Source organism: Anser cygnoides, chromosome 25 (genome assembly GCF_040182565.1).
Source record: "Anser cygnoides isolate HZ-2024a breed goose chromosome 25, Taihu_goose_T2T_genome, whole genome shotgun sequence".
In the NCBI taxonomy this organism is placed as follows: Eukaryota; Metazoa; Chordata; class Aves; order Anseriformes; family Anatidae; genus Anser; species Anser cygnoides.
Genome location: NC_089897.1, coordinates 549173 through 576935, shown reverse-complemented (window position 1 = coordinate 576935; position 27763 = coordinate 549173). Strand labels below are relative to the sequence as shown.

At 56.5% G+C, this 27763-nt stretch overlaps 1 protein-coding gene across 6 annotated transcripts; it reads left to right on the top strand.

The window, feature by feature from the left end:
• The first annotated feature begins 38 nt into the window (after positions 1-38).
• On the top strand, positions 39-27763 carry SLC6A17 (solute carrier family 6 member 17). Of its 6 annotated transcripts, XM_048055099.2 has the most exons (13): positions 39-105; positions 1776-1849; positions 12934-13340; positions 16578-16735; positions 17002-17128; positions 17832-18013; positions 19098-19208; positions 20269-20510; positions 21246-21438; positions 21813-22005; positions 22199-22358; positions 22933-23095; positions 23530-27763. In XM_048055099.2, the coding sequence occupies exons 3-13, from the start codon at positions 13055-13057 to the stop codon at positions 23896-23898; spliced, it is 2184 nt and encodes a 727-aa protein (XP_047911056.2). In that variant the 5' UTR covers positions 39-105; positions 1776-1849; positions 12934-13054; the 3' UTR covers positions 23899-27763. The 6 variants fall into 6 exon arrangements, with proteins under 6 accessions (XP_047911056.2, XP_047911055.2, XP_047911054.2 ...); XM_048055098.2 differs by lacking the exons at positions 39-105; positions 1776-1849 and adding an exon at positions 5225-5247; XM_048055097.2 differs by lacking the exons at positions 39-105; positions 1776-1849 and adding an exon at positions 5489-5778.

Here is a 27763-nt window from a genome sequence, read left to right as displayed (position 1 = left end):
CTGTTCAGCTGCTGAGGGGTGACCTGGCTGTGCAGCACTTGCAGAAAACGGAGGGTCGGTGTGTTGGTGATGCTGCAGGAAGAGCCCAAGTGGGGGAAGCTGAAGGTGAGATTTGGGGACCATTTTTTCTGGAAACATATAGAAAGCAGCATCCTGGGGAGATGGGGAAGAAGGCGTGACGTCAAAGGCAGCGCTTAAAATACACCCAGGGCAAAATCACACGACAGCTGGTGCGACACGAGCTGGCGGGCTCCACACACGGAGCCCTGCGGGAACCTGCAGGATGCGGTGGGAAACGTCTGAAGCTGGCAGCTCTGCTTTCACCACTCCCTGGGTCCCCCCATGACCCAGGAGTGGCTGTGCCAGGCTGGGGACAGTGGGGAGGGACACTGGTGGCAACGGCCGCGGGTACCCCAGGCGGCCGGCTCGCTCCCAGCTGCTCCCCGCCAGCCGCGACATCACAGCCCCAGGCAGTTCCTGGGTGACTTCTGGTGACAGCAGCTGCTGGTGGGGATGGCTGGGTGGCATCTGGCTGCTGCTCCTTAGCTGGGAGGGAAGGGTGCCGGGAGCCAAGCTGCTGGGGGTTGTTTCCCTGCGGGGGACGAGGTCCAGCTGGGTGGTGGTGGTGCAGGGGCTGTGCTCAGGGCATGTTTTTTTCCCCCAGGGGATGCACACTGGGGTGTAAACCCCACACTTTTGGGCAATTTTAGCTCTGCGTGGCAGGCAGGTTGCGTGGTTGAAATGAGTGTAGGAGGAATGAGACACATGGTGGTCTTCGCAGCATCAGGCACAGACGTGGCAAATGCCCTCCCCTCTGGGCTGTGTCCTCTCACACCAGGTCCGTTGGGATTTGGGAAGGGGACACGTCCCCTCTCAAAGGAGCCAGCCCGAAGGCAGGCTGAGGTCTCTGTTCCCCTGGGAACGCGCCCTGCAGCCAGCAGCGTCCTTGCTGAGAGATCTGAGGCTGAGCAGCCCTTTGAAGGGATTTGTTTTCATTTCCGAGGACAAAATGTCCAAAGACCCCATGGGTCCGGGAGCTACAGGCGCTGCTGAGACTGTCCCAGATCCCCTGAGCAGCCTTTGAGCTGGATCCGGCCACGAGGGAGGGCTTGTGCTGCTGCCTGTGAGGGGCAGTGCCTGGGTGCTGGGTACCTCCCCATAAACCCACCTGTGGGGCTGGCTGGGGACTGCCCCACTGCAAATCCATCAAAGACACACTGCTGGGGCAACTGGAGGACTGGGGTGGAAAGCAGCAGCAGCAGCAGAACTCCAGGAGAAGCCCCCCGAAACCCTCCCAGACCCCAGCTGCAATCACTCCAGGCCCCTCTCTAACTGACCACCAAAACCACCTGGGAGCTGAGCCCGGTGCTCCGAGGGGGTGGGAAACTGCAGCTCCCCACCCGCCTTCTGCTGCCGACAGCGCGCCGCTGACGGGCCCGGCACTCACAAATTCTCCCTCCGTTGCACAATGCAAACTCGGCTGCATCTGATCCGATGGCGGCTAAGCATGTGAAGAAAATTAAGACCAGAAAGCAGGAGCAGCAGCACTTTAAAGAGTGTTGTCCCGCTGCTAGGAGCATTCGCCCAGGGGCAGCGAGACATGGTTCTCATTCCTGCGCCTGTGCTGGTGTTTATTATTTTTCCTTCCATTGTGCAGTCCCCTTTATTCCCTGCATGCCTCTCCCCCGGGGCTGAGTGAATCAGCGTGCTTTCCTTCTTCCACTCAGCCATGGCTTATTGCCTTTCTCCTTTTTTTTTTTTTTTTTGTTTTTCAGACTTGATCTACAGGCCAAAAAGAGTCAGTCCAGCTCCCCAGCAATCTGCAGCCCTGGGGAAAAATGGCCAACAGGTAAGCGCAGAGGGGCAAGGGGAGAGTTTTATTGAGATCACTAATAAATGGCATTTATTTCTTCTAAAGGTCATTTTTTCCCATGTTTCTTGATGTTTCCAGCTGGGGCTTGCATAGGGGACACAACACCCTGCAGGGTCAGCAGCCTGCTTTTGGATGGCGAAAGTGTGAGGTCTGGGTGTGGGAGCCCTGGAAGTACCACCACGCCTGTGCTGGCCCAGGTGTGACAGTCACTGGCCCAAATGTGCCCCCCTGCCCAGGGATGGGCAGGGAAAAGCCCAAGGGGAAATGTCACCTGCTGCTGCTGGGGCTGCGCTGGCCCTGCCGTGATGACACTTGGACAAATCACAGCCATGCCTGGCACCTCTGATGCATTCTTTTACATCCTAACATCTCCAATTCCTGTAGTAGAGGAGCTCATAATTTTGTAAGAGGTGTTTGAGCCTCTCCATGAGGGGTGAAGGATAGATCTCAGCTGTGGCACCTGGAACCTTGAGCAAGTCCCTTCAGTCTACAGCGTTACGAGGCAGGCTGGGTTTTGCAAAATGAGTTGGGATCCTTGGGTGGAAAATGCTACGTAAGAGCTTGAAATTCCACTGCTCTGAGCCAGGACGGGCGCTCCTTGCCAGGCTCCGTCCCTATCCCTCTGTGTTAGCAGTGCTGGACCGTGAATGAGCCATGACAGGCTGTGGCTTTGCAGGCAAATACATATTTAGAAACTGGAGGGCATTTTCCCCTTAGATTATTATCACTTGAATGTAGGTTGGCTTGACAGCTTAGGTGGAAAACCATCTTCTGAGTGTACCGGCAGCTCCGCACTCACTTGCCTCACTAATCCCCTCCGTGTGCACCCTGCTTTGGGCAAAAACTTGTCCCCATGCTGGCAGCACCCTCATGGTGCTCCAAACTCCTGGGGCCAATCTGGGAGGGAGTCACTCATCCCTGTGTGCCCTGCAGATGTCTGTCTGTCCATGCTCCGCTGTCGGCCCTCCCTTCCCATAGCTCTGCCTGTACGTTTTGCAGGTGCTCCTGCCTGCCTGCAGCACGCACCCTCCACGGCGCTTTGGAAATGCGGCTCTGCTGCATCCCTGGTGGGGAGGGCTGCTCGGTCGTCACATGCTCCTGTTAAACCTCCTGTATTTTTCCTCCCCCGAATCTGCAACTTTCATCCTTTAAAGCAGCTTGGCGGTGCCTCCCCTGTGCCAGGCCCCCTCCCCTGAGCCAGTCTTATGAATGAATGGTTGGTGGCCCTGTGATGCCATCGCCATGGTGACAGATGGCAGCCGAAAATGCAGGGATCAGGGTCACATGAGAGCAGCGGTAAATTCAGGCGGTTATTTATAGGCTGCTGCTCAAGCGTTTATGGAAATGCGTCTGTCTTGGACCGTGTTATCAGCCCTTCACTGGCTCTCCGGGGCACTGCACTTCCAGGAGAGACATTACTCATGCACATGCTCCACTTTCATCCAGCCTGTTTCCATTGCCCATGCTGGCTGCTCGGGCTGGCGGCGGAAAAGTACAGGGCTTTGGGTTTTTTTCTGAGTCTGAGTCTTTGGATCAGCCTCCACCTGGTCCCTGCCATTATGAAAGGCGAGACAAATGCAGCCGGAGCCAGAGCTTCTCGCTTCTGCCTGTGGCATCTTCTGCTCCCATCACTGGCACCATCCACAGTGTGACAGCTTGGGCAGCACCATGTGGCTTGGAAATAAGTCAAATTTTTGCTTGATTTGGTTCTGAGTGTGTTCATGAGTCCACACTCAGCCTTGCCTGGTCTTTTTTTTTTTTTTTTTAATAGTTTTGATCCAGCTGGGGACCTTTCTTTGCCTCAGTTTACCAACCGGCAATACATTTTGGTGGTTGTGTAGCCAGCCAAAGGGATTTCTTTAAATCCTCAGGCATGGATTTATCCCACCTCCAACCTCCTCACCTCTGCCAAGTGCACCAGCCCTCGTGAGAAGTGCAGGGACATTGCAGTGAGCAGGCGCTGGGGATTTTGCACGGTAGTAAAACACAAGCGAGGGTGCAGATCTAATGAGGTATGGCCTTGCTTCTCCTGGGGGACTGGAGGAAGAGTTATGACCATTGCTCTCAGGAGCTGGATCTCTGTGCAGGTGCTGGCTGAGCTCCCAAGTACCTGGGAGGATTGATCGTTTTGTGCCTAATAGGCTGGAAAGGGAAATGGGTCCAGAAGCCAGGAAAGTGTATAACCATTGAAATCCAGGGGCTGGAGGGAGTGTGTCTTGGGGCTGGAGGTCTGAATCCTCCATGGTTTTTCTCTCTTCCAAATGTGTTTTTCCTTCTGCCAGGGTTTCTCACAGGCTCCAGGAGATGGATACTGGTACCAATACCCCTGCACCAGAAACAAACTAGTTGGAGAAAAGTGTTCAGGCTACACCACTGGGGTTTGGATGGGCTGAATTTGGGTCGTCAGGGCTTCCCATGGACCTTAATCGTTTCCATCATGTGCTGAACAAGCAATGAACTCTATTGAATACTCCTTTTTCCCACCAGTACACCAACCTAACAGCCCTCTGGCCTTCCTGATGGACCCGTTTAGGTGCTTTCTGATGGCAGGTCTCTCTGCAGCACTGAATAAAGGGTGAGGGCTGACGTCCAGAGGTATGCCTGGGCTTTCTGTTTGACATGCTACAGCATCAAAGCAGCCTAAAGGGCTGTGGTAAATTAAGCCTGTGCAAGAAGCTGGATTTGAAGTTTGGTTGTCCCAAAGAGCTGGTTGGGCACATGTATCTATGTCTTCATCCTAATAAAGTACCTGGAGTCACTATATCCCACCATGGATAGTTGGGAGATGGACCGGGGGAATTGGATCACTGGGTGGGACCGTTCTGTTTGCAGAATTTCATCCTTAGCATTAAAGGTGGACTAGTAAGTGCTGCTGCCTCATCCCCAAACCTGGCTTAGCCCCCAGCTCAGCCCCGCTCCAGCCTGTGCTGCTCCTGGGATGGGCTCTGGGGTGAGAGGCAGGCAGTTTAGCTGGAGAAGACGTGGTGTCCTCCGAGCCCATCTCCGGCTCTGTGGCCCCTGAGTGCCACTGGGCTTTGGACGAGCCCTGAGCATCGCTGCCTTCCGCAGACGGGCTCCAGATGAGCTCCCGAGTTATGGGGAGCAGACTTCGGGTCCTGACCGCTCCTCCTGCCGTTCTTCCCTGCGTGGTCTGAGGCAAAGCAGCGACTCCAGCGCACCAAGCGCTCCTTGGAGGAGAGGGGTGACCAAAACCCAGCTCCCACCCCGAGGTGGTGCCCAGGGCAATCACAGCACTGCGCCCCCCCCTCGGAGCACTCCCCAGGGCAGAGCCACGGCGGCGGCCGGGACAGCACCTCCGGGGCTGCTCCTCTCGGCGCTACAACGGAGGCCGTGCCCTTCCCTGCGGCACCAAGGTGGGCTGAAGCGAAGCCGCCTGTCCCGCCGGGGCCCGGCGCTCTCTTTTTCTTTTTTACGCAAGAGCCCCCTCGGCGAGGTGGGGGGGCCGCGCCGCCACCCCGGCTTTGACGCGCAGCCCTGGTGACTCAAGCCTGCGTCAGGGGCTGCGTGTCCCTCATTATTTATTTATTTCAGTGTGCGCTTTTTTTTTAAATTTCTTTTTTTTTTTTTTTTTTCCCCGAGCCGAGCGGAGCTGCCTCCCCTCGGGCGGAGGGGAAGCGGGGCCGAGCCGAGCCGAGCCGAGCGCGCATCCGCGGGGCGGCGGCGGGGGGCGGCCGGCAGCAGCCCGGTGCCGCGCAGCTTCCCTCGGCCGCGGGGCGCGGAGGCGGCGGCTCCCCCGGTGGGCCTCGCAGGTGCCCGGTCCCGCCGCCGCCCGGGCGGGAGGGGGGGGGACCCCGGTGAATTTCTCCGGGCCCCCCCGGTCAGCCTGTGCCGGGAAGCCGCTCCGCTCCCCGCCGCGCCGGGTCGGTTTCAGCCGCAGCGCAGAGGTAAGGGTGCGCCCCCCGGGCCCCGCTCCCCGCCGGCCGCTGGCTGCTTTAATCCCCCCCCAGCCGTCGGGGTTTTTTGGGGGGAAGGTGCCCAGGGAGAAGCTGGGGGGGATGCCCGAGCCTGGAGGCATCAGGCACGGCCCTGCGGCTGCCGGCATCCAGGGCTGGGGGGGAACCGGCAGAGGCAAGCCGGGGAGGCGGGCGGTGACCCCGGGGGTGGCACCGGCCACCGGGTGTGGGTTGGTGGGGGGCTTATCCCCCCCAAGCCGCTGCCTGAGGGTGGGTAGAAATGCAGCTTCCAGGCTGACCTTGACAATAACATTGGGAGAAGAGAAAGCACTTGGCTGCAATGAATATTTAATTCCCAGCCAGCAAAGAGTTGGGGCTTTATTTTCCCTCTTTTTTTTTTTTTTTTTTATTAGTACTTTCTGAATATGGATGGATTCTTTTGGGGCAGAAAAATGAGGGCTGGGGTCCTGGTTTCATGCAATTCTCTGTATCGGGTGTGGGGAGTCCTTATTCGCTTCTCTGCATTTATTGCATTGCTGGGTATGCCCAAAGGTGTGTGTTTTGGGCTGGCATCTCGACCAGGTGCAGATTTGCAACATTCTGGGAGTGTGGGGCTTAAAGCAGCTGAGAAATCTGGTCCCAGCTCTTTGTAAAGGACACAGAAAATGAAATTGTTCTGCTTCTTGGATCCTGCCTTGTGTCAGAGGCAACTGAGGATTGAATCCGTCAGGAGCTGATGCAACTATTTCTGGTTTTGGTAGGAAAAAACCTGAGATGCCAGGCAGCCGAGCTATTCTCGGGAGGGCGCAGAGTTTCTTGTGAATCTCTCTCTAGAGGTGTTGGGACTGGGTCAGGGAAGCTGGATGGTGGCTTGATTGCAGCTCAGCTGCTCGGAAGTGAAATAAAATTTGGGTCTGTCTGTCCTCCAGGATAAAATGGAGAGGTGGCTCCACAGAAATCAATAGGAAAAAATGGGTTTGGTTTAAATCTAGAGTGACTCGAGTGCCACTTCAGGCTTGCACAGAGCAGGGAATCTGGAGTCAGAGCAGAGCCAAGCCAGGTGAGAGTCACGAGGATTAAATTTACCCCAAATCAGGCGCTGACCTATGCACATCCGGACTAAACCATTGCCTGGGGTGGAGGGGCTCCGATTTTACCCCATCCTGTGCTGCATTTGGATTTGTTTGTTTACAAACACGGATGCTTCATGAACTACAGAGCAGAGTCTGCAGAGGGATTTGGACGCTGCCCATTTGCTGCCTTTCAGGATAAACCTGGGCTGCTTTTGGGTTCAGTCACTAGCCTTCAGCCAGATCGGGTGAGTTAAGAGGGATCACTGAGAGCTAACTGGAAAAAGATCATCTTGTGAGCCTAGCGGAGCCCTGAAGGAATCATATGACGGTTGGCTTTGACATGGTGTCACACTGCTGCAGCTGATGTGTGTTTTCATGATACTAAATGGGACATGAAAGGAGACCAAATCCGATGAATCAATGGGCTCATACACTTCCTGACAAACAAGGCGCTGAGGCTCCCCCTCCTCCGGTGGTGTTGTGTCTGTCTCATGACCCATCTGCAAAACTGCCCTTTCTGAGGGCTTCTGGCACCCACTGAAGAAAAGAGTTGCACCAGAAGCACAGCCTGCCATCGCTGGTAGCAGACAGAGCTGGGGGCTGTGGGAAACGCACCCACCTCCAGGATGAGCAGGTGGCAAGTGGTGGCCGGGCTGTGGTAGCCACCCCTCGGCATGCCTTTAAGGGAGCTGGGGACTATTTATAACATCTGGACACTCTGGCTGTCGAATGGCACTTGGGTAGGTGTAAGACAGAAGCGGAGGCAGCTCTGATTCATCAGCGAATGTGAATCGATCCTGTGTCATGGTGCTAAAGTGGGGCTGAACGTTCGCACAGGAAGGACGGCGCAGAGCATCCCGCTCCTCCGGCAGGGAAGTTCCTGGTGCGTGCCGCCGAGCTGCTTACAAATGTCTGCTGGGGCTGGAAGCCTGCTTTCCTGCGAATCTCCTCGCATGCGTGTGGTCCTCGGCTACCCTGTGCTGTCGCGTGTGCTCACACTGTCCCTGTCTGAATTTTGCAGCTCCTCACGTGTGGGCGCAAGGGGTGAGCACCGTGGGACTCCGCGATGCGGGGCTGCGAGCGGTGCGGATGGTGTGACTGAGTCACCGCGTGTCGTCTCTGCGGGGTGGCAAGAGCCTGGCGCTAATTAGCAGGGATTGTTTAAGGAAGGGGAGAGAGGGAGCAGCCCTAATGAGCCCAGATGGCAAAAACCTTCCCTGTGGAGCCAGTGAGGATGAGCAGGGGAGAGGAAGATCCGAGCCGGAGCTCTGAATTTCCTGGTTTGTAAGCAAGCTTCGGCACTGAATAGCTTTAAGATGGAGGCAGTTCTTCCCGGCCTCTACTCATGGCAGGAGGTTTGCTTGAAGGAGACTGCAGAGAGGCCCCTGGAGCAGGGCTGGGGGGATCAGAGTTGAGGACTCTCCCTGTGGGGCAAAAGTCTCTTCCTGGGGCTTTGCAGTGGAGTTTAGATGTTGCCTGGAGGGTTCTGACCCTGGTTTCTTGCAGCCAAGGGGCTCCACGGGCCCGCACTGCGATGCCTCACAAGAGAAGCAGTTTGCAGAGGTGATCTTGCTCCCAGCTGGGCTGCGCTCCCAGCCTTGGGCAGCGGCATGGGGCAGGCAGGGTCCTGGAGCTGCTTTTCTTGTGGTTTGGCCTCAAAGCTGGGACATGCACCCCGAGTTCCTTCCCTTTGCTGCTTGGCTTTGCAGGGTACAGAGGGAAGATGGGAGAGGTGTCTGCTCTGTCCTTCCACCTCTCCTTCCTGGGCTCGCTGGCTCCCTGGGTGACCTTGGATCCGTCCCTTCTCTGCTTCAGCCTCCCCATCTGCACCAAAAGCCCAGCCCTTGGTGCAAGGTTTCCCTGTCCCTGTGCATGTCTGTGAGGACGGGGAGCTGCAAACAGACGCTCAGATCTCACAGCCTGAACCAGAGAATGGCGTTCCACCTCCTGCAATTCCTCTGTGCCCTGGACCCTTTGCTCTCCCTTCTCCTAGCTCTGTGATCTTGCTGGAGCAAGCTGGACCTTCCTCGGTCTGCAGATCCAGGGGCTGTGCTGGGAGCATCATCTCCTCTCCTTTAGGAGCTGCTGGGGTCTTGCCTGGGAGCAGCAGAAGGAGCAAAGGTGGTGCGGTAGGGAAGGACCAGCAGAGTCCCCATGGTTTAAATGTTATTTTGAATTCACCAAATCCCAGTCTGTTTTTTTCTTCTTCCCCTGTCCCTCCCCCCTTCCCCCACCCCCCCCCCCTTCACTTTCCTCTTTATGGACCCAAATGGGGCATAAGTGCAGAATTTGGACACAGGAGCTGATCTGTCTCTGGGAGAGGAGAAACCTTCCCTGCTGCCCACCCTCCAGACCCAGAGCACAGCTGCTGCTGGTGCCTGCTCTACGTGGAGGCTGCTGTAAATCCCCTTTTCCTCCCTGCCTGCGTCTGCCTAGCTGAAAGCTCTACTGACGTGATTCCAGCCTGTGTTATTGCTCCCCGGCCGCCTCCCTGAGAAAGCAAGGACGGGCCGAGGCAGGACACGCGGCTCGGAGCTCCCTCCCCTGCTAAAGCATGCAGGGCTGTGGGGGCTGCTGGCAGCACTGGGGGACGCACAGCCCTGAGCTCCCAAACAGCGGCATGCCCACAGTGGGGGCTTCCACCTCCATCTGGGAACAATGGGAGCTTCCTGGCGGTGTCAGACCCCTGGGTGTAGCAGAACAGGAGCCTTTCCTTCCATGTCCCTTCCCTGGATGGGATGGAAACGGCTCATTCCACAGCCACCCATGGCTGTGTGCCCTCAACCTGATGCTCCTGGGTTGCCAGAGCAAAGGGACGTGGTGGATGAGGTGTGTGAAAGTGAGAGTCGTCTTCAAGGAGGGTCCTGCGGGTGCTAAAGGGTGGGAGGTGCAGGAGGTGGGTAATCCCCAGGGACAGCCCAGTGATGCTCCTCCCAGCGTCTCCCCTTGCGGCTCCCCATGGGATGTTGGCAACTGCTCCCGAGTCATTTTTCAGGCTCTAGTGCTGACCCCAGAACAAACTGGTGCCTTGCCCGGCTCCTCTCCGAGCACCCACGTTGGGGGCGTCAGCGCGGGTCGTGTCTGGGAGAGGCACCCGGTCCTGCAGCGCAGGGGGGCTCTTGCAGCTGTGGGCTCTGGAAGGCCCCAGTCTTCCTTCTAAAGAAGGAAAAATGCACGTTTAAGAAAATTAAGGTCATAGGGGCTTTGTAAACAAGCTGAATTTCCATCTGCCAGTGACGAGGGGTTTCTATCTTTCTTAAGCTCAGAAAGCTGCTGGTTGTCAGCTGATCTGCCTCATCTTTCTTGCATCGTAGTTATTATTTTGGGAAACGATTTTTTTTACTAAATTCCCCATTCAATCAAATAAATGTGCAGAAATACCTTTCTCAGATGGATTCAAACTGCACTTTCCAGTCTGAAGGGTGCAGGCCTCGGGGCTGATGTAAAATCCTGAGGAAATTAATAGAAAGGGCCCTGCCGTCCTCTGGATTGGGTCCCGGTGCCATGCAGGGTGGCTGGTTCTTACCTAGACCCAGAAGAAAAGCTCAGCACCCATTTTGATCCCCAAATCCTTTGGGAATGTTGTTCTTTCAAGGAGCTGAGGGCCTTTCTGGCTTTGGAGGTGCTTGAAGCCTCCTTTTCCAGGACCACCGTGTCCTGGTGCCCCGTGACTCCTAAGGACAGCACTGACCCGAAGTGAGGAGGGGAGAGGCGGAGACCCAGAGAGGTGCTGGGGGTTTGCCCTGTCCCCATGGCGCTGGCCTGGCTTCACGCGCTCTTCCAGGAGCTGGGCATCTCCCAGGCTTTGCTCTAGGGGGTTGAGTTGTCCCAGGAGAGCCATGGGGCTCTGAGCTTTGGGGCTTGGCCAGCAGATCCTAGGTCTTCTAGGCTCAGGCCCTACTGAAAGACGAGACTTTAGCCCCCAAGGCTAAGTCCTACTGAGGGCTGAGTCACCCTTGGAAGGAGCTGAGCAGACAGGGAGCAGCAAACTACTCATAGGCAGTTCAGCTGGGTGCCTAAATTCAAGGTCCACATTCATCTGCGCAGAATCTGATCCAAAATCGATGGAAATCCCGGTGATTTCCTGGCTGCTGGATGAGACCTTCTCTGCCCTCTGTTCCTGGTCCCAGGAGCTGGCAGCCCCTGGCCAGGGGCTGAGGATGCTCGGTCACGGGCAGCCGCGTGCGGTAATTGCTGCTGCCGAGCTGTGAACAGTTTATGTGAATGGTTCTTGTTAGGAAATTAAACACTGCTGGACCAGGCTGGAAAGAATAATTCAATCGGCTTCTCCGGAGGAGCTGATCCAGCTGAGGCGGCGGAGCCGATGCTGTTGCCTGGCGACGGATGCAGCTTTCAGCTGAAAATAGCTTTTGTGATAGGAACGGGGCCTGGCAGATGGGGAACTTTCTTCAGGGTGAGAAAGCAGCAAGGTGAGGGTGAGGGAGGGTGAGGCTTCCTGCTGTGGCTGACGCTTCGCTCCCCTCTGGCACCAGGACCGCTGGCTGGGGATCGGCTTTGCTGTCTGGCCTGGGGCCCCGCTCTGAAAGGGTTCAGGATTGTGAGATTTGCTTGGGGCTGAATCAAAAAGTTGGGCGTTTCTGCAAAGGGAAGAAGAGCTGGGGACAGCTGGGGGAAAACATGGGGGGGGTCTTCTTCCTGCTCGCCGGGATGGAGAGCACGAGGTCTGTCCCATATTGCCCACCCCAGGGGAGATCAGCTGCCTGTGCTGAGGGTCACCGGCCCGAGGGATGGATTGTTTGTGCAGCGTCACCTTCAGGAAGCCACACGGGTGCTGCATCAGCCTTGAGCTACATGAGAAAGCCACTGGTGAGGGTGAAATGACCCCATGGCCAGCTTGGGGCAGGATGGGTCCCTGGGCACAACACTATTGCTTTTCCAGGGACTGGTGACCATCCTGAGGTCCCTAGAAAGTTGAGATGGACAAGAGAGAAAAAAGGCAAGCGTGACCCTTCGAGAGAATCATTTTTCCAAGACTTGGGATTTCTTGTGGGTTTTCTCCATCTTCTCTCCAGCTGGTGAAGCTCCGTGGTCCCAGCTGGGGCAGGAACACCCAGTCTGGCCCCAGTTCTTCCAGTACGGCTAAGAAGGGCAGGGCTTGGTGCTTTCCCGGGTTGGGGAACAGCATAGACCTCCCTGATGCCTCACAGCTTTTCAAGGGGGATGAACACCGTGGGGCTAAGCTGGGTCATGGGCACCCTCTGAAATGCCTGCTGTCGGGGTTGCTCATGCAGCCAGAGTCATCCCTGGCGCAAACACGCAGGCTGTGTTTGCCAACGCACCCCTCCTCACCTCCCGCTTGTCCCCGCACCGGCAGCAACCCCACGCTCACCCCACGCTCCCCTCTGTGGGTCCAAAAATAAACCCACCCGTGCCTGTCCCAGCCCTGCGCCCACAGGGGCTGGTGCAGGAGTTTTGGGAATGAGGCAGGTGAAGTGTGGGGGGCAAACTGGTGTAACTGGTTGAAGTGCACGGATCCTGTGGCGTGGCTTTCTCTGGCCAAGTACGGCCCACGAGGAAGGCTGGGAAGGCAGAGGGGCTGGGATGATCGATGGCTTCGTGTTAGCCGTCACTGTTTTGCAGATTTTATCTGTTGTAAAGCTGCCCAGGAAGATTTATCTGCAACTCCCAGGCTTTTAAGCTGTTCCTGATAATGTCCAGGGAGGATGTTCGTCACTGTCACCTGCACGCTTTGAGCCCTCGCAGGGCTGAGGCCAGGCTCGGCTGAGGGGCAGGGAGGGGGGTCAGGGGCAGAGCCCTTGCTGGTGATGGATGCAGGATGGCAGAGAGGGGACCAGCCGGTGCTGCGGGCCAGGAATGGGGTTGTTAGAGGATAAAAGGTGTCTCTGTCACCTGCCACCACCCCCCTGTGCCTGGGGAAGGTCCCTCCTGAGGGCCTAGGAGGCTCTTCTCTATGGATGAAGGACCAGGGGAGTGCTCCCTGTTAGCACCCCCCAGCCAGGGATTCTAACCCCAGCTAAATGGGGGTGATGGAGACCCTGCTGTGCCTTGGGGCAAAACCACCTCCTTCTCTGTTGACCTCTTCCCCGTGCAGGTCCTGCTGATGAAGAGGAGGTGAGCCCTGAGCTGTAGCTTGCACAGGTGTGTGCCCTGTGGGACATTTGTCTTCTCCTCTTGCCCCATCCTGCCCCCCGGGGCCACACGGAGCCATCCCGATGCCGAAGAACAGCAAGGTGACGCAGCGGGAGCACAGCAGCGAGCATGTCACCGAGTCGGTGGCCGACCTGCTGGCTCATGAGGAGCCTGTGGACTACAAACGCAGTGTCCTCAACGTGACGGGGGAGGCTTGGGACAAGCAGAAGGACGGGGAGGAGGAGCTGGATGCAGAGAACCGGCCGGCATGGAACAGCAAGCTGCAGTACATTCTGGCACAGATTGGCTACTCCGTGGGGCTAGGCAACGTCTGGCGCTTCCCCTACCTGTGCCAGAAGAACGGAGGAGGTGAGAGATGAGGCAGGGTTGGGCTCAGGTCCTGGGTGGGTTTAGGCACGGTCCTGCCTCCATCAGGGAGTGGATTGCTGGGCAAGGAGGGAGCAATGTGGTTTGTCTGGGCTCTGAAGGAGGAAAGGGGCAGCTGGGAGAGCTGGAAGAGCCTGGTGTGGGTGCTGCTCACTGCAGCGTGTATTGGTGCAGTGATGCAGGAACCCCCAGGGTAGCCTCTTCTGAAAGGATGCTCGCCCTCCTGCCCCGAGGACAAGACAAGCCCCAGGCCAGGAGCCAGGATTTCTCACCACATCCCTGATTCCTGCTGGGGCAATTTGGGAGCTAGGGGGAAAAAAAGAGGAGAGCATCCCTCTGTTTTCCTGTCCAAAATCTGCATTGTGTAGGCTCCTGCCCCTCCGCAAATCCAACTTCCAGCCAGCTCAGGAGCAGACAGGCCTTCTCCAGCTGTGCTGAGCCCCAGCACTGCTCGTGGCACTGATGGGAGGGTGGGTTGCTTCTCCGTAATCCAGATCCCACCCCGAGGCCTCTCCACCGCAGCACCAACCTTTGCAGTGACGGGAGGCGTCCCCTGCAGAGCAGCATTTAACGGAGCCAGGATCAGCCCAGCTTTCTGCTTTGCTTTCGCCTTGCACTCACCATATTCCTGGCACTGCATCGCTCAACGTGCCCCCAGCCCCAGCAAGCCTGCAGTGCCCTCAATGATTAAAACATCTCTGGTGTCATCTTTGCGATGAGTCAGCCTCCCAGGTGGACCCATGCTGTCAGGGCTGCCCACACCCCTTGCCGGCCTGTCCTGGCTGGGGCACTGCGGCTGTGGCCAGCCCCTGCCCCTCTGCACGTCCCCAGCACCTGGTCCCTGTGGCGAGGGGACGCCCACAGCTCCCAGTGCCCTGCTTTGTTTCCAAGCAGAAGGTGCACGGCTGGGTTTTGGTGCAGCGCGGCTTTGCGTGATGCAGCCGCGGTATTGCAAAGCTTGGGGGGGGCTTTTGCACGTTGTCTCAGGTTGCAGCACTCATCTGCAGGTGTGCGGGGCTTGTATGCATGCATTGGCTGCATTGCACGTGCTGGCACACGTGTGCATCACTTGCAGCAGGACGGGTTTTGTGCGTGGCCCGAGGAGGTTGGAGGCTGAGCCTGGGGTGAATGCAGGGCTGGGATAGATTGATGGAGCACTGCTGCCTTGGGTAGAGAGCTCTCACATCTGTTATTGCCTGGTTTTCTTGATTAAATGGGATCAGGACCCAGCTTGGGGCAGGAGGTTATAAACCAGGCTTCTCTTAACCCATCCATGCCTCAGTTTCCACGTTGCCACAACAGCCAGTAATTACCTGTAATTAGTGCAAGGAATGAAATTTTCTCTGCTTACTCTGAGGGTTTCTGGCATCCTGGGGTTTTAGCCTCGTCCACCTCAAGTGCTGGCAAATGGGAGGGGCAGCGCATGCTCCCAGGCTGGGGTGATTCCTGATCAGAATCACCTAGCAGAGCCAGAGCTGAATTTGCTGACGGTGTTTGGGGAGCATTAAGCAGCTGCTTTTTAGTCAAAAGGCCACATGGGATGTGATGTCAGGATGGGGAATTGTACCTCCGACAGCTGTGAGACCTGCTGTGGTGGAGATGGGTGTGCTGGGTTTGAACCCAACAGCTTGGCCACATCCTGCACTGGGACACAGGGGCACAAAGCCAGGTGGGTACCAGGGCAAGCAGCAGCTTTTAGGAGCTCCTTGCTACTGTATAATACCTTCCTGCAGCAGGTCTCCAGACAGGCTTTAAAGGCTGCCTCCATATTTTACAGATGGGGAGACTGAGGCACGGAGCTAGGAACTGGCTTGAGCAGCAGAATGCTGAGCTCTCCTGAACCCCACATTAGTCCCCTCAGCTTTTTGGACAAGTGGCACCGTCTTGCCTGTCCCCTGGTGTGGATGCTGCTTTTCTGCCTTTTCTCCCCACCGCATTTAACCCTCTTGGCCCCCAGGTGACATTCCTGCTGGGCAGGGAGCCTGGTGCCAGGCAGACAGATGCGGGAGCTGGGAAGTGACGGACAGACCACTTCTGGGCTGCCGAGGTGGTGGCGGTGGCTGTTTTCTCTCCCGCTCCCCTTACAGGGGTCTGTGGGGGAGAGTGGCTGTGTGCTGGCAGCAAGATGGGTCGGAGCCAAATTCCCAGGACTTGGTGTGCTGGGAGCCACTGCAGGCTGGCGATGATGCATGGGCATGAGCTGGTGCCCATCTTCCCAGGGGTCACAGCAGGAAAATCTCTGATGTTGGAGAAATTTGCCTCCAAACTTGTCCTTCTCTTTCTTGCTCTGTCTGCTGATGGGTCTCAACCCAGGTGCAGATGCACAGGAGGGTGTTGCAAAGATGGGAAGCTCGTGCTTGTTCCCAGGGTCCAGCTCCGTGCTGCACTCTGCCTTTGCTTTCACCCTCCTAATCACTCTGGGTGGCTGCATCTTGATTTACCACCTCCCTGTGTTTCTAACGTCCATCCCTAACCTGCTGCGAGGGCACTCGTCCTGCAAACAGAGCACGCTGCAGCCTCGTGGCACTATCATGGGCTGAGCTGCTTTGCAGCGCTGCTGCTTGGTGGAGCATCAGCACCAGGTCCTGCCCTGGCCCAGGGCTGATGCCTGTCACCGGGGCGTAAATCCAGCCGGGAGCTTGCCCACAGTGCCTGGGCTCCAGCATGTGCTTTGCAGCCACGTGCTCCAAGCCCCATCCCGCAGCCCCTGGCAGCAGGCTGGAGTAATTCATCAGCCGGGCGCTGCAGCGTGAGTCATCGCATCCTTTACGGCCATTTGGTTATGCTTCATGAACTGCTAATTTCTCTCTGGTCTCCTCAATTAGGCAGAGATTAACCGCCTTTCTATTTTGAGTATTTCTACCCCTACCAGAGGACCTCGCTGTGCAGGGTGGCACGCGGCGTGGCCAGTTGCCGCGGGGCTGTTGCAGCGCAGGGGGTTTGGTCGTGCTCAGGCGTGTGTGCAGGCAGGACCCGTTGGTTTCCTGGTGTGTCCTGAGGTCTGCACGGGCGTGGTGTGCTGTAGGGGTGTATCCTGCATGTACCCACACTGTCGGGGATGTTGCACTGTTCCCTTCCGTGCACGTGTGTTTGTTACTGCGAATGAATGGACCAGACAGAGCCTGTCTGAGCTCTGCCTGTCCCTCCCTGTCTGTCTGTCCTTGGCTGCACGACAGCAGGCAGAGACGGGTCCGTGATGAGCTTTCTCCCCCCTGCCAGGTGCCTACCTGGTCCCGTACCTGGTCCTACTCATCATCATTGGGCTCCCCTTGTTCTTCCTGGAGCTGGCGGTGGGGCAGCGGATCCGCCGGGGCAGCATCGGTGTCTGGAATTACATCTGTCCCCGCCTTGGGGGCATCGGCTATGCCAGCTGCCTGGTGAGTGCACCCATGGGCCCCCTCCAGCCCCCACCTCAGGCTGTGCGGGGCGCTTAGCAATCTGCAAAGTGGGGGGTGGCCTGGAGGAGCCCAGTGTGGGCATTTGAGAGGTTGATGGCAGCTTTTCCAGCTCCATCCGTGGGTGCAGGGCTGGTTTGGGTACAAGCCCGTCCCTGCTCCCCTTCGGTCACTGCCCCACAGGAAGTGTGGTAGAGACGGTGTCACTGCCCCGCGGCCTCACACCGTGTCCTCCTTACCCCCCCCAGGTCTGTTTTTTTGTCGGTCTCTATTACAATGTCATCATCGGCTGGAGCATCTTTTACTTCTTCAAGTCCTTCCAGTACCCTCTTCCCTGGAGCGAGTGCCCCATCGCCAGGAATGGCTCGGTGGCTGGTGAGGAGGGGGGAGGTGCAGCTGGGAGGGAGCAGTTCCTGGGGAGGGGGGGGCTGCAGGACACTGGGGACCCCCGATGTCTGCATCTGTTGGAGGCTGGGGACACTGGAGGCTGGGGAGTCTCCTGGGGGCATGGATTGGGTGGGAGAAGGCGCCGCTGGGTCCTCTGCAGTCCAGGTGCCCTGGCCCCATGGAGGTGTTTCCTCGGGTCAGACAAGTCCTGGCCATGCCTTCAGCCAGATTCTTTCACCGTGGCTGGGGTCTGATGCCCGTTTGAGGACCCAGAGTTTGGGTCTCTAGGCTGCCTTGGTGCTTGGGACCAGGATCTGACCCGGGCTGTGCAGGAAACTGAGCTGGGCTTGTCTGGCTGCTTCGTCAGTGCCCGACCAAGACTCTGGTGGAACTAGTGGTGCTCAACAGCATCTGAGCGTCTCCTTGGGACAATCTGGGAAATTTTATAGTAAATGCAAATGTCTTCAACTGTATTTAACGTCTTGTTTTTGACATGACAATGGCTTTATGTTCTGTTCCCTTTTTCCTGCTAAAAATCAGCGCTGTTATCCTGTCCCTCAGTTCCCAGGGATGCCTACCTTCCCTGGCCAGCTCTGGCACGTCTTTGACATTAATTCATGTTCATCCCCTAAAAGACAATGGATGACTCTCCCCCAGCCCCTCACCCTCTGGTGCCTCTGTTCACTTGCAGTTGTGGAGGCTGAATGTGAGAGGAGCTCAGCCACCACCTACTTCTGGTACCGGGAGGCCCTGGACATCTCCAACTCCATCTCAGAGAGCGGGGGACTCAACTGGAAGATGACCCTGTGCCTGCTGGTGGCCTGGAGTCTTGTTGGCTTGGCCATGATCAAAGGCATCCAGTCCTCGGGGAAGGTGGGTATCTGCAGTCCACCCTCCAGACCAGGCTTTTCCTATGACATGAAGGCAGAAACCTCCAGGTCCACATTCTCCTGCCCTGTTCTGGGGTGTCTGGGGGATGATCACACCTGCTCCAGAGCTGGGGACATCTCCTGGGGGCCCAGAATGAGATCAGAGAGGGTCACAGGGGAGGGGTTTCATCCAGCACACCTGCAGCAATGCCACCACAAGCCAGCCAAAGCACATGTCCAGGTCCCTGTGTTTGGGGGCCGTCAGATGTCCGGACCATCCAAACGGATGCTCTGAGCAGCAGGAGCCTTGTAACTGAAAGAGGTGTGGAAGATCTGAATGAGGCAGCAGCTCCTTCCCTTGCAGATCCCAAAGGCAGCTTCACCCATAGGACACAGGGGCGGGAGCAGAGCCTTCCTCCATGGGGGAGGCACTGGGACTGCACACCAGAAGCAGGGCAGGGAGGAGCGGGAAGCTTTGGGAGAGGGATGCTGAGACCTTGCTGGAGTTGTTGATGTATTAAGGAAGGCTGTGAAGGCAGCAGTGTCAGGTGCAGAAGGGTATGGTCCCCCTGGGACCCTCAAACATCCTCATCTCCAGATGGGCTCTGCAAAACATCTGGCACATTAGCAGGTAGCACAGGGCAAGGGGACTGCTGCCTGCAGCACCGAGAGCTGCGGGATGGGAATATGGCACAGGAGCGGGGCCGGGGCAGCACGTCCCCCCTGCTGAGGGTGAAGCCCCAACCACATCTGCTCTGCCTGCAGCCCTGGGCTGATGCTGGGGAAGAGAATGGGGTGGGGAGGCAGAGCTGGCCTTCCCTAGGGCTTGCCAGACACTGGCAGTTGTGTTCCAGGGATTTTCTGAGCTAGTTCTGACATCTTTGCATTCAGCAGATTTTCCTTCTCTCTCCTCAGTGTGTCCAAGCACTTTGCAGATCCACCCAGGTTTCAGCATTTGTAATGTCCTGCCTCGGGCCATGTCCCCCCTTCTCACCCCTGTTGTGCTGTCCTGTGGATGGATGGGGAGGGAGCTGAGCGCGGGGGGCAGTAAATGAGGTTGTGCCCACGCTGCATCCCTCTTGCCCCAGGTGATGTATTTCAGCTCGCTCTTCCCCTACGTGGTGCTGGTTTGCTTCCTGGTGCGGGGACTTCTGCTGCGTGGGGCGGTGGATGGGATCATGCACATGTTCACACCCAAGGTAAGAACCCCGTGCCCAGGTTCTCCTCCGGGCTGTTCACACCAGCTTGGTTTGCAGGGGGGAGGTTTAGCTGTCCCAGAGGCTGCAGTCAGCTCCCTGTACCCCACAGCACACCCTCGCTGTGCCCATGTGCTCTGGTGCAAGCAAGTGTTGCGTCCTCACCTCTGAGGCTGGGTAACAGCCGCCTGCAGAGGGCTCCTTTACCCGGGGCTCAGCCCGTCACACACACATCATTGCACAGAACCCCACTTTTCCTCTATGATCCCCACCTCAAAAAACAGAGCATCAACCCCAGATGATCTCGCAGGTCCCAATAAATCAGCCAGCAGGTGTTAGCAGCACCCTGAGTAGAGCCAGGACTCGCAGACTGCCGTCCTAGTGCTGCTTCAAGCGTTGGCATCGCTCCTGTTGCCTTCATGTGTCCAGGCACAGGGTGGGCAAGAGGGGTCCCCTAGGTGATGTGTTTAAGGACTCCATGAGATGATACTGGCTGGTAGCAAAATCTCCACTGGTGTTATGCAATTAACCAGCTAATTAATTAATTAAGCAGAGATGTAGATGAATCAGCTGAGCCAGGGAGGCTGTTACAAGATATTAATTGCGATCTCTTGATGAACGGTGCCTGGAGGCCTCCAGCCTGCAGCAGGGCAGGGGGGATGATGTCCAGGGGATGGGCAGTTACCAGACCCCCAGCCCAGCCGCTGGCTTCCAAACGCTCCAGGCACTGGAGGCGGGCAGTGGCAGGGGCAGGATGCGGCCCCGTTGCTGTGCAGCATGTGGCTCCCTTGGGGGGGGAACTGGGATATCGGGTGGTCTGCGGTCCAAATCTTTGCTTGCCCTTCTCCGTGCCTCAGTTTCCTCCTGTGTGGGAAAGAGAAAAAGGACCTCCACGTGCTGTGTAACGCAGAACCTGATTGTGGCAGCACAAAGCCAGCCCATGGCGGCTCCAGAGCCAGCCCAGGCTGCAGGCACAGCAGCCTTTTAGTTTAGCTCTGGCTCCATGAGGATGAGTTATGGCACCACCAAACCACCTATTTTCTTCTTCTGTGTCCCCGCCAAGCTGGACAAAATGCTGGACCCCCAGGTGTGGCGGGAGGCAGCCACGCAGGTTTTCTTTGCCTTGGGCCTCGGCTTTGGGGGGGTCATCGCCTTCTCCAGCTACAACAAGCAGGACAACAACTGCCACTTCGATGCCACGCTCGTCTCCTTCATCAACTTCTTCACTTCTGTCCTGGCCACCCTGGTTGTGTTTGCTGTGCTGGGCTTCAAGGCCAACATCATGAATGAGAAATGTGTGGTGGAGTAGGTGGATTTGCTTTCTGTCTCTTTGGGGTGGGAAATCTGTGCTCCTGCCAGTTGGGGTGGGTCCGAGGCAATGGAGTAAGTGATCTAGAATGGGGTAAGGTTGTGTTTTGGTGGACCCGACTTTCTGTGGTCAAGGCCTGGATCTCCAGAGATGTCCCATTGTAGCTGAGGGCATGAATTCTTCTAGTTCCATCAGGGAGTTGGGCATTTAGCTCCTCCAGCCTAAAATTCAGCCACGAGGCGGACTGTTAGTCTGCACATTGTTGGTGAGTCCATGACTGATCGCACCACCTGGGTTTCCCTGAGTTTCTACTCATGGTGGGGTCTCCTTGTCTGCAAGAGGTTAAGGAGCTACTGTGCTGTACCCCAAAAACAGCTGGAGGAAGGTGAACTTGTGCACCTCGCGTTACTGTTAGACAGTGAGCTGCATCCATAAAAATCCTGACTGTGCCAAAGCAGAAGAGAAGCCACAACAACATGTGGCTAAGCAGGGGCTGCAGAGAGCCTGTCCCCTGGTAGGGTCCCGGCTGCATCCTCTGTCCTGTGGCCTAATGCAATGCCTGCTTGTGCAAATTGCTAGGAGGTTGGACAGCACATCACAGCTGGGACCTGGGCAGTGTGGCCCAGGCAGGTTTATCCTGCCTGATGCAAAGGACTCACATGGTCAGGCCCTGTCCTCCTTCCCAGGAGGAAGGGGACACCTCTGGGTGACTGGGCTCTGCTCTCCCTTAGGAACGCTGAGAAGATCTTGGGCTACCTGAACACCAACGTGCTGAGCCACGACCTCATCCCTCCCCACGTGAACTTCTCCCACCTCACGGCCAAGGACTACAACGAGATGTACAGGGTGATCATGACAGTGAAAGAGGGGCACTTCAAAGAACTGGGCTTGGATGCCTGCATGCTGGAGGACGAACTCGACAAGGTACCTGGTGGCATTCCTATCAGGAGAAGCAGGTCGCCTTGTCCATTGCCAGTCCCAGGTAGGAGCTACTTTATTTGGGTTGCTCCTGGCACATGGATCTGGAGAAACTGTTTTTATAGATCCTCCACAGGGATGGGAATTCCCTTTCCCTGTGGTCTTCCCAGTGCACAGGGATCTTTCCTGGGGCGCAGAAATGGTCTGCCCATAGTGAGTCTGACAGGCACATCACCACTTCCATGCTGGGGTGCAGGAGTGGATTTTTCTTTCCTTCAGGAGTTGTTCAGTGGGACAAGAGAGACCTGAGGCCTGCAGGGGCTTCAGGCTTTGTCTCTGACATGCTTTTTCTGTCCTTTTGGCCTCTCTCCCCCAAACAGTCAGTGCAAGGAACTGGGCTGGCCTTCATCGCCTTCACGGAAGCCATGACCCACTTTCCGGCCTCACCATTTTGGTCTGTCATGTTCTTCTTGATGCTGATAAACTTGGGGCTGGGCAGCATGATTGGGACCATGTCAGGCATCACTACGCCCATCATCGACACCTTCAAGGTGCGGAAGGAAGTGTTCACAGGTGAGGTCTTCTGCATCCTCCTGGGGAAGGGTGGAAGGTCCCCGGTGCTCTGGGGGTCATTCCAGAAGAACGTGGTTGTGGTGGAGGTGTACCGGGTCCTGTTAACAGAGGGAATGGACCACCTGGTTCCACAAGGGAAGGCCTTGCTTCCCCTTTGGGTGCTCTGCTGACCGTGCCTGTTTGTTCCCCGCAGTCGGCTGCTGCATCTTCGCCTTTGTGGTCGGCCTGATCTTCGTGCAGCGCTCAGGGAATTACTTTGTCACCATGTTTGATGATTACTCAGCCACGCTGCCGCTCACGGTTGTAGTGATCCTGGAGAACATTGCTGTGGCCTGGATATATGGCACCAAGAAGTAAGGCTTTTGCACAGGGAAAAGAATACCTGTGCTGTAAATCCTGGCTAAAAAAAAAAAAAAATTAAAAAAAAATAATATATATACCTTCCAGCTCTTGCCTGTAGGACTTTTTTTCCCAGGAGGCAAGCTCTGATGGAACAAATACCCCCATAGCAGTTACCTTATAGAGGAGGGATGTCTGTTCACTGCTGTCTAGGATCAATCCTTTGCCCATCCCTAGGCGTAACACAGCCCCAGGAACACGTCCTGCTAGCGGGTATCTAGCTTTGGTTTTGGTGCTCTCTTATTTGTTAGTATGCTTTTGTTCGAGGCTCCTGGGTCACTCCCAAGGGCACCTTGTCTGTCCCAGTGCTGGCCGGAGCAAGGGAGGCTCAGGCTAATGTTAGGAAGTCTTTTCCTTGAGAGGTTCCCAACCAGTGCTACAGGTTTGAAGGACACCGAGACACTTGCCTGGATCAGCTGGGCTCTTCTTCAGGCTCTACCTTGAGCCCAACCCACAACAGGGTCTCCTGGGAGGGAGTTTCTCTTTTGAAAGCGGGAACAGTGTGGTTCCATCTCTTTCCCTTGGCAGGTTCATGCAGGAACTGACAGAAATGCTGGGTTTCCGACCCTATCAGTTCTACTACTACACCTGGAAGTACGTCTCTCCCATCTGCATGGCCGTTCTCATGACCGCCAGCATCATCCAGCTGGGAGTCAGCCCCCCGGGCTATAGCGCCTGGATCAGAGAGGAGGTGAGCACGGCCCCGGCCCCCGCTGCTGCCCCCACCCGGGCCTGGGCTGAGCAGGGGGGAGCTGAGGGCTGCAGACCACCCTGCTCTTCCCTCCTCTGCTCGTCTCTCCTCCCGCTGCGGGATGTCCTGTCTGAGGCTGCCTGTCCTCTGCAGGCAGTCAGGTTTGTCAATGCTGCCCAGAAGTCTCGAGCTCTGACCACGGGCTGAAGTTTGGCCTTTGGGTTTTGGCTCGGTTCCACAGCTACCCTCTGCGTGCAGGACCATGACCTTTTTCCTGTTTTTAACTTTCTTTCTGCTAGTTTCATGTGATGCCCCTGAAGATGAAGTCTGGCAGGAGGCAGCAGGGACTGGCTAGCACGTAGGATATATTGTACCTGACGTGCATCACCTTTGTTGTAACAATCCCTTGACACTGGCCTCTCTCTCTCTTTAAGGCTGCAGAGAAGTTCCTTTTTTACCCAACCTGGGCCATGGCTATTCTCATCTCTCTGATCATCCTGGCATCTCTCCCTCTGCCTCTGGTCTTCATCCTCCGGCAGTTCCACCTCGTGTCAGATGGCTCCAACACACTTTCGGTCACCTACAAGAAGGGCCGGATGATGAAGGACATCTCCAACTTGGAAGACAACGATGAGACCCGCTTCATCCTGAGCAAAGTGCCCAGCGAGACCCCGTCCCCCATGCCCACACACCGTTCCTACCTGGGTCCGGGGAGCAACTCCCCCATGGAAATGAGCAGTGCCCCCAACGGACGATACGGGAGCGGGTACTTAATGGCCAGCACCCCTGAATCCGAACTGTGACGGTTGCCTGCCGACCACCCCCGTCGGGAGAGGAGGTCACTGGGGAGTGGATCCTGGCTTTCCAGGCAATGGGAAAATTAATAAAAAGACAAAGAAGAAACCCCTCAAAATCGTAACCCAAAGCAGCCATTTCCAAGATGACATCGGGAAGAATGGATTGCGGGAGGGGCAGGACTCCTCCGACAACCCTGGGCTGAACAGCAGGACCTCCGGGGCTTGCCTTCGGGGAAGGGAGGAGGAACAAGAGGTGATGCAGGACCTCTCTGAGGGTCCTTCTCTCGCAGCCCAAATCTGAAGCAAAGAACCTCTCTTTCTAAGCAGTTGATAGTTGGAAAAAGGACCTGGTGTCAGGTGGAAAGCCAAGCACGCTTCCTCCTGCAACCCAGTGCTCTGCCCTCCCTGTCCATTGTCCTTCAGCTGGGAGGAGTCACGGCCTTATTCCAGCGAGCACAATTAACCATCGATGTTCATAGCACAAAAGGGTGCTGTTGTTGTTGCCATCGTTGTTGTTGTTGTATCTCCTGTAGTTTTCGTGGCTGTGGGCACACCCAGATAACCCCAACATTTTGACCAGGGTTGGCAGGGAGCAGTGTGGGGCTGGCTGAGTCACTGTGGTGTGTGGGACTGCAGCTGGTGGATCCTTGGTGTCTGTTTTGTTACCACCAGCACGGTGACGGCGTCTGCAGGTTGTTCTGAGACATGGAGAGATCATGTCCATGGGACAACGTGGACAGCATGCTCTGTGGTTGGGCGGTTATTGTGCTGAGAGGCAGCAGGACCTCTGAAGTGAGTGATTTTGGATGTGTGAGCATGTGTGAGGTCTGGACCAGGGTTACAGTGATGGGTGTCAGGAGCATTCTCCTGGAATGACTCCTGACATGTGGGATGCTCTGCTGAGCCAAAATCCCTGGCGTGGGATCGTCTCCTGTTGCCGCTTGCTTTAGATGTCCCAGTGGCACAAGCAGAGCTGTGGGGCATCCAGTCCTACCGCAGTCCTGGTGTAGCTCTCAGGAAACCACCCCCCCTAACTTACCTCCCTTGCACCCACCAGCTGAGGTGAGCTGGGCAGTGACTATCTCTGGACATGTCTTCACCTCTCAGAGCATCGAGCCGGTGCCTGCATTGCCTCGCTGCTGCACCTCCGCAGGCGCTCACCAGCCTTTAGAAGGGGGTAACCAGCTTTTGGGGACAGCAGATGGAGGGCATGTCTTCTGAGCTGCAATGACCAAAAGTCGGTGCCGGGTCCCAATGTCCCTGCTAGCTCTTGATCCAGGCTGGTGAGCTCCTGTTAGAGCCCAGGAGCCTCTATCATGCCCATCCATGTTATGGGGACCAGGTGGAGGTGATGCTATGTTGTTTCTTCCCAGGCTGTCTAGGAAAGTTTGGGGCCTCCCAGCTCAGAGTTTTTCTCACTGGGACTGACGTTTGTTTCCCTGAATCATACATATGGCCAAGCATTTCTGTCAAGGGTACCAGTATTACGTGGCTTTTTCCTCCTTTCCCGGTGGGTACAGGGGAGAAGCAGCCTGCTCCATGCCCTCTCTCCTTCTCAGCACATTGCTAGTCTCAAAAGCTGAGGGAGCTCCTTAGCTTCAGTCCTTCTGGGCTTAGATGATGTGTGGTGGTATTTCAAGCTAGTTTGAAGGCCAAGTTCATGGTTGCTTGTCCACGAGCCCTTCTCTCCTCCGCTTTCCTATCAATAGATTCTCTTCCACTTTGATTCTCCTTTTGGCTGAGAGTCAAAGGCAGACAGTATCTGGCCCGTTTGCCACGTCCTTGACTTCTCCTGGCACCCCAGGGTGCACAACGTCCCCCACAGTGACGTTTCTCTTGTGGGTTGTAATCCTTTATTTATAGTCCTTCTCCTTTTTGTCATGAGCTCAGCCGGTGGCTTGGGGGCTCTGTCTGGGAGATTAGCACAGGACCTTCATTAGCCATTTTTCCAGGTGGAAATGGAGGCATGGATTGAACCAAAGCAGCTCAGTCTCTGCTGATGGCTCTGAGAAGCACCATCCCCAGGATCAGCCATGCTCTCATCTCTCATCCAGCCTCTTCACCATCCTCTCCACTGTGCGTTTGGTCTTTCTCTCCTGCCCCTACAGAAGAACACAGAAATATCCCCACTGCACCACCTCTGAATGGGAGAAGCACAAAACCTATGCATTTCCCCCCAACACCAGGCAAGATGTTCCCTCCCATCCCTTATTTCTCCCTCTGTCCCTGATTTCCTCCTCCTGACCAGCAGAACAGAGGATGAACCAAATCATTGCAAAATGTCACCTTCCCGATGCAAGTCAGACTCGCCCCTGAGCCCAGGGGATTCCCACTGCAGCTCCCATGGAGTTACCGGGGCAGGACACCTCCCGCAGCCAACGCATGTGGTTCCATCTGTTCCCACGGCACAATGCTCCTCAAACCCTGGGGGGAAGGATCCGGCCCGCCATCTCTCCCACCACTATTCCCAAACCAGCCAGGGAGGCATTTACTTTCCTCCCCTCTTCTTGCAGCGCCAATAAGAGGCAAAGTCAATAACAAGGTAACAAAAAGCTATATTATATATATATAAAATATATACAGAGAGAGGAGATGGAATAATAACCTAGAGATTCTCTATTTCTATTGTATATTTATTCTGTAAATGTCACTGTAAATGATGTTAAATGACAAAATGTATTCCAAAGTGGCCCATGACCTATTTTCATTCCCAGTGCTGTACAGATCAATTCTCACTGTATATCAGACATATTTTTACCTTTTCATTTCTTGTGCGTGGTGGGTGGCCATCCCTCCCCCCGTGCCCCTCCCCAGCCCCAGGGGGTCCCCTAGCATGGGGACCCTGCAGAGAGGAGGAGGGGGGAGGAAGCCTTTCTTTTTATCTGTGGAAGTACTGTATTTCTGTGTGGTATTTGCTTGGTGTTAGGCACAGGGGTCTGTGGGGGGGTAAGTTTTAGGTGATCCGTGTCGTGGCCGTGTGAGCGTGCGCATGTTCGTCCGTAGATGCTGTGCGTGGGGGTGTGCGCGTGTAGGTGTGCGCGTATGTGTTTTGTTCAGGGTCACTTCTTGCTGTTCTTGGCCACTTCTGGAGCCTGCGGCGGGGCTTTCTCCCACCTGCCAGGGCAGGCTCTCCCCTCCACGCACCTTCTTGGGGTCCCGGGGCTGTGGATCAGGCCAAACCCGGTGACTTTTAGCCCTGGCAGCCACTTTTATTTTTTTCCCCCTCAGAGGCACAGGGAATAGCTGCTAGTTGTGAGCACAGGCACTTTTCAGTTTTCATCCAGGCAGTCAGAGCAGGAGGGGGGAACCGCTGCTGATATTCCTGCCCCCTCCTCTCACTCCCTGCCTGGTTCCCAGCCTGGATCCTGCTGCTCAGAAGGGGACGGTGTCCTCGACAGGAGATGCTGGCTGAATCAGGAGGGGTTGAAGTCCTGACTGGGGAGAGGGGCTTACCCTCCTGCCCCCACACAGACCCTGGCAGCTCACATTAAAGCCCAGCTCCTCCTGGGAGCTGCTCCCCCTGCCTCCCTCCCGTCCCTGTCCTCCCCTGAGCCTGGGTCTCGCCAGCAGGAACGGGGCACAGGTGGCAGGGCCGGGTGGCCTCGGTGGCACTGCCAGCCCCAGGGGACAGGGCCCAGCCTGGGCAGAGACATGGCAGCACACGGGTTGTGGCCGGTTCCCCTGTGGGTAAGCACAAGGCTGGCAAAGCCCTTCTGTACAGGTAAAAGCACAGATCTGGTAGAAACTCGTCCCATGTATCCTCGTAGCCAGTGTATTTAACACGTGTGCCGTGCTGGCCGGACTCATTGGCAGTCGAGAGAAACCCTGTAAGAGCCGTAATGGAGTCCGATTAAAAGTCTCTTCTTACCAA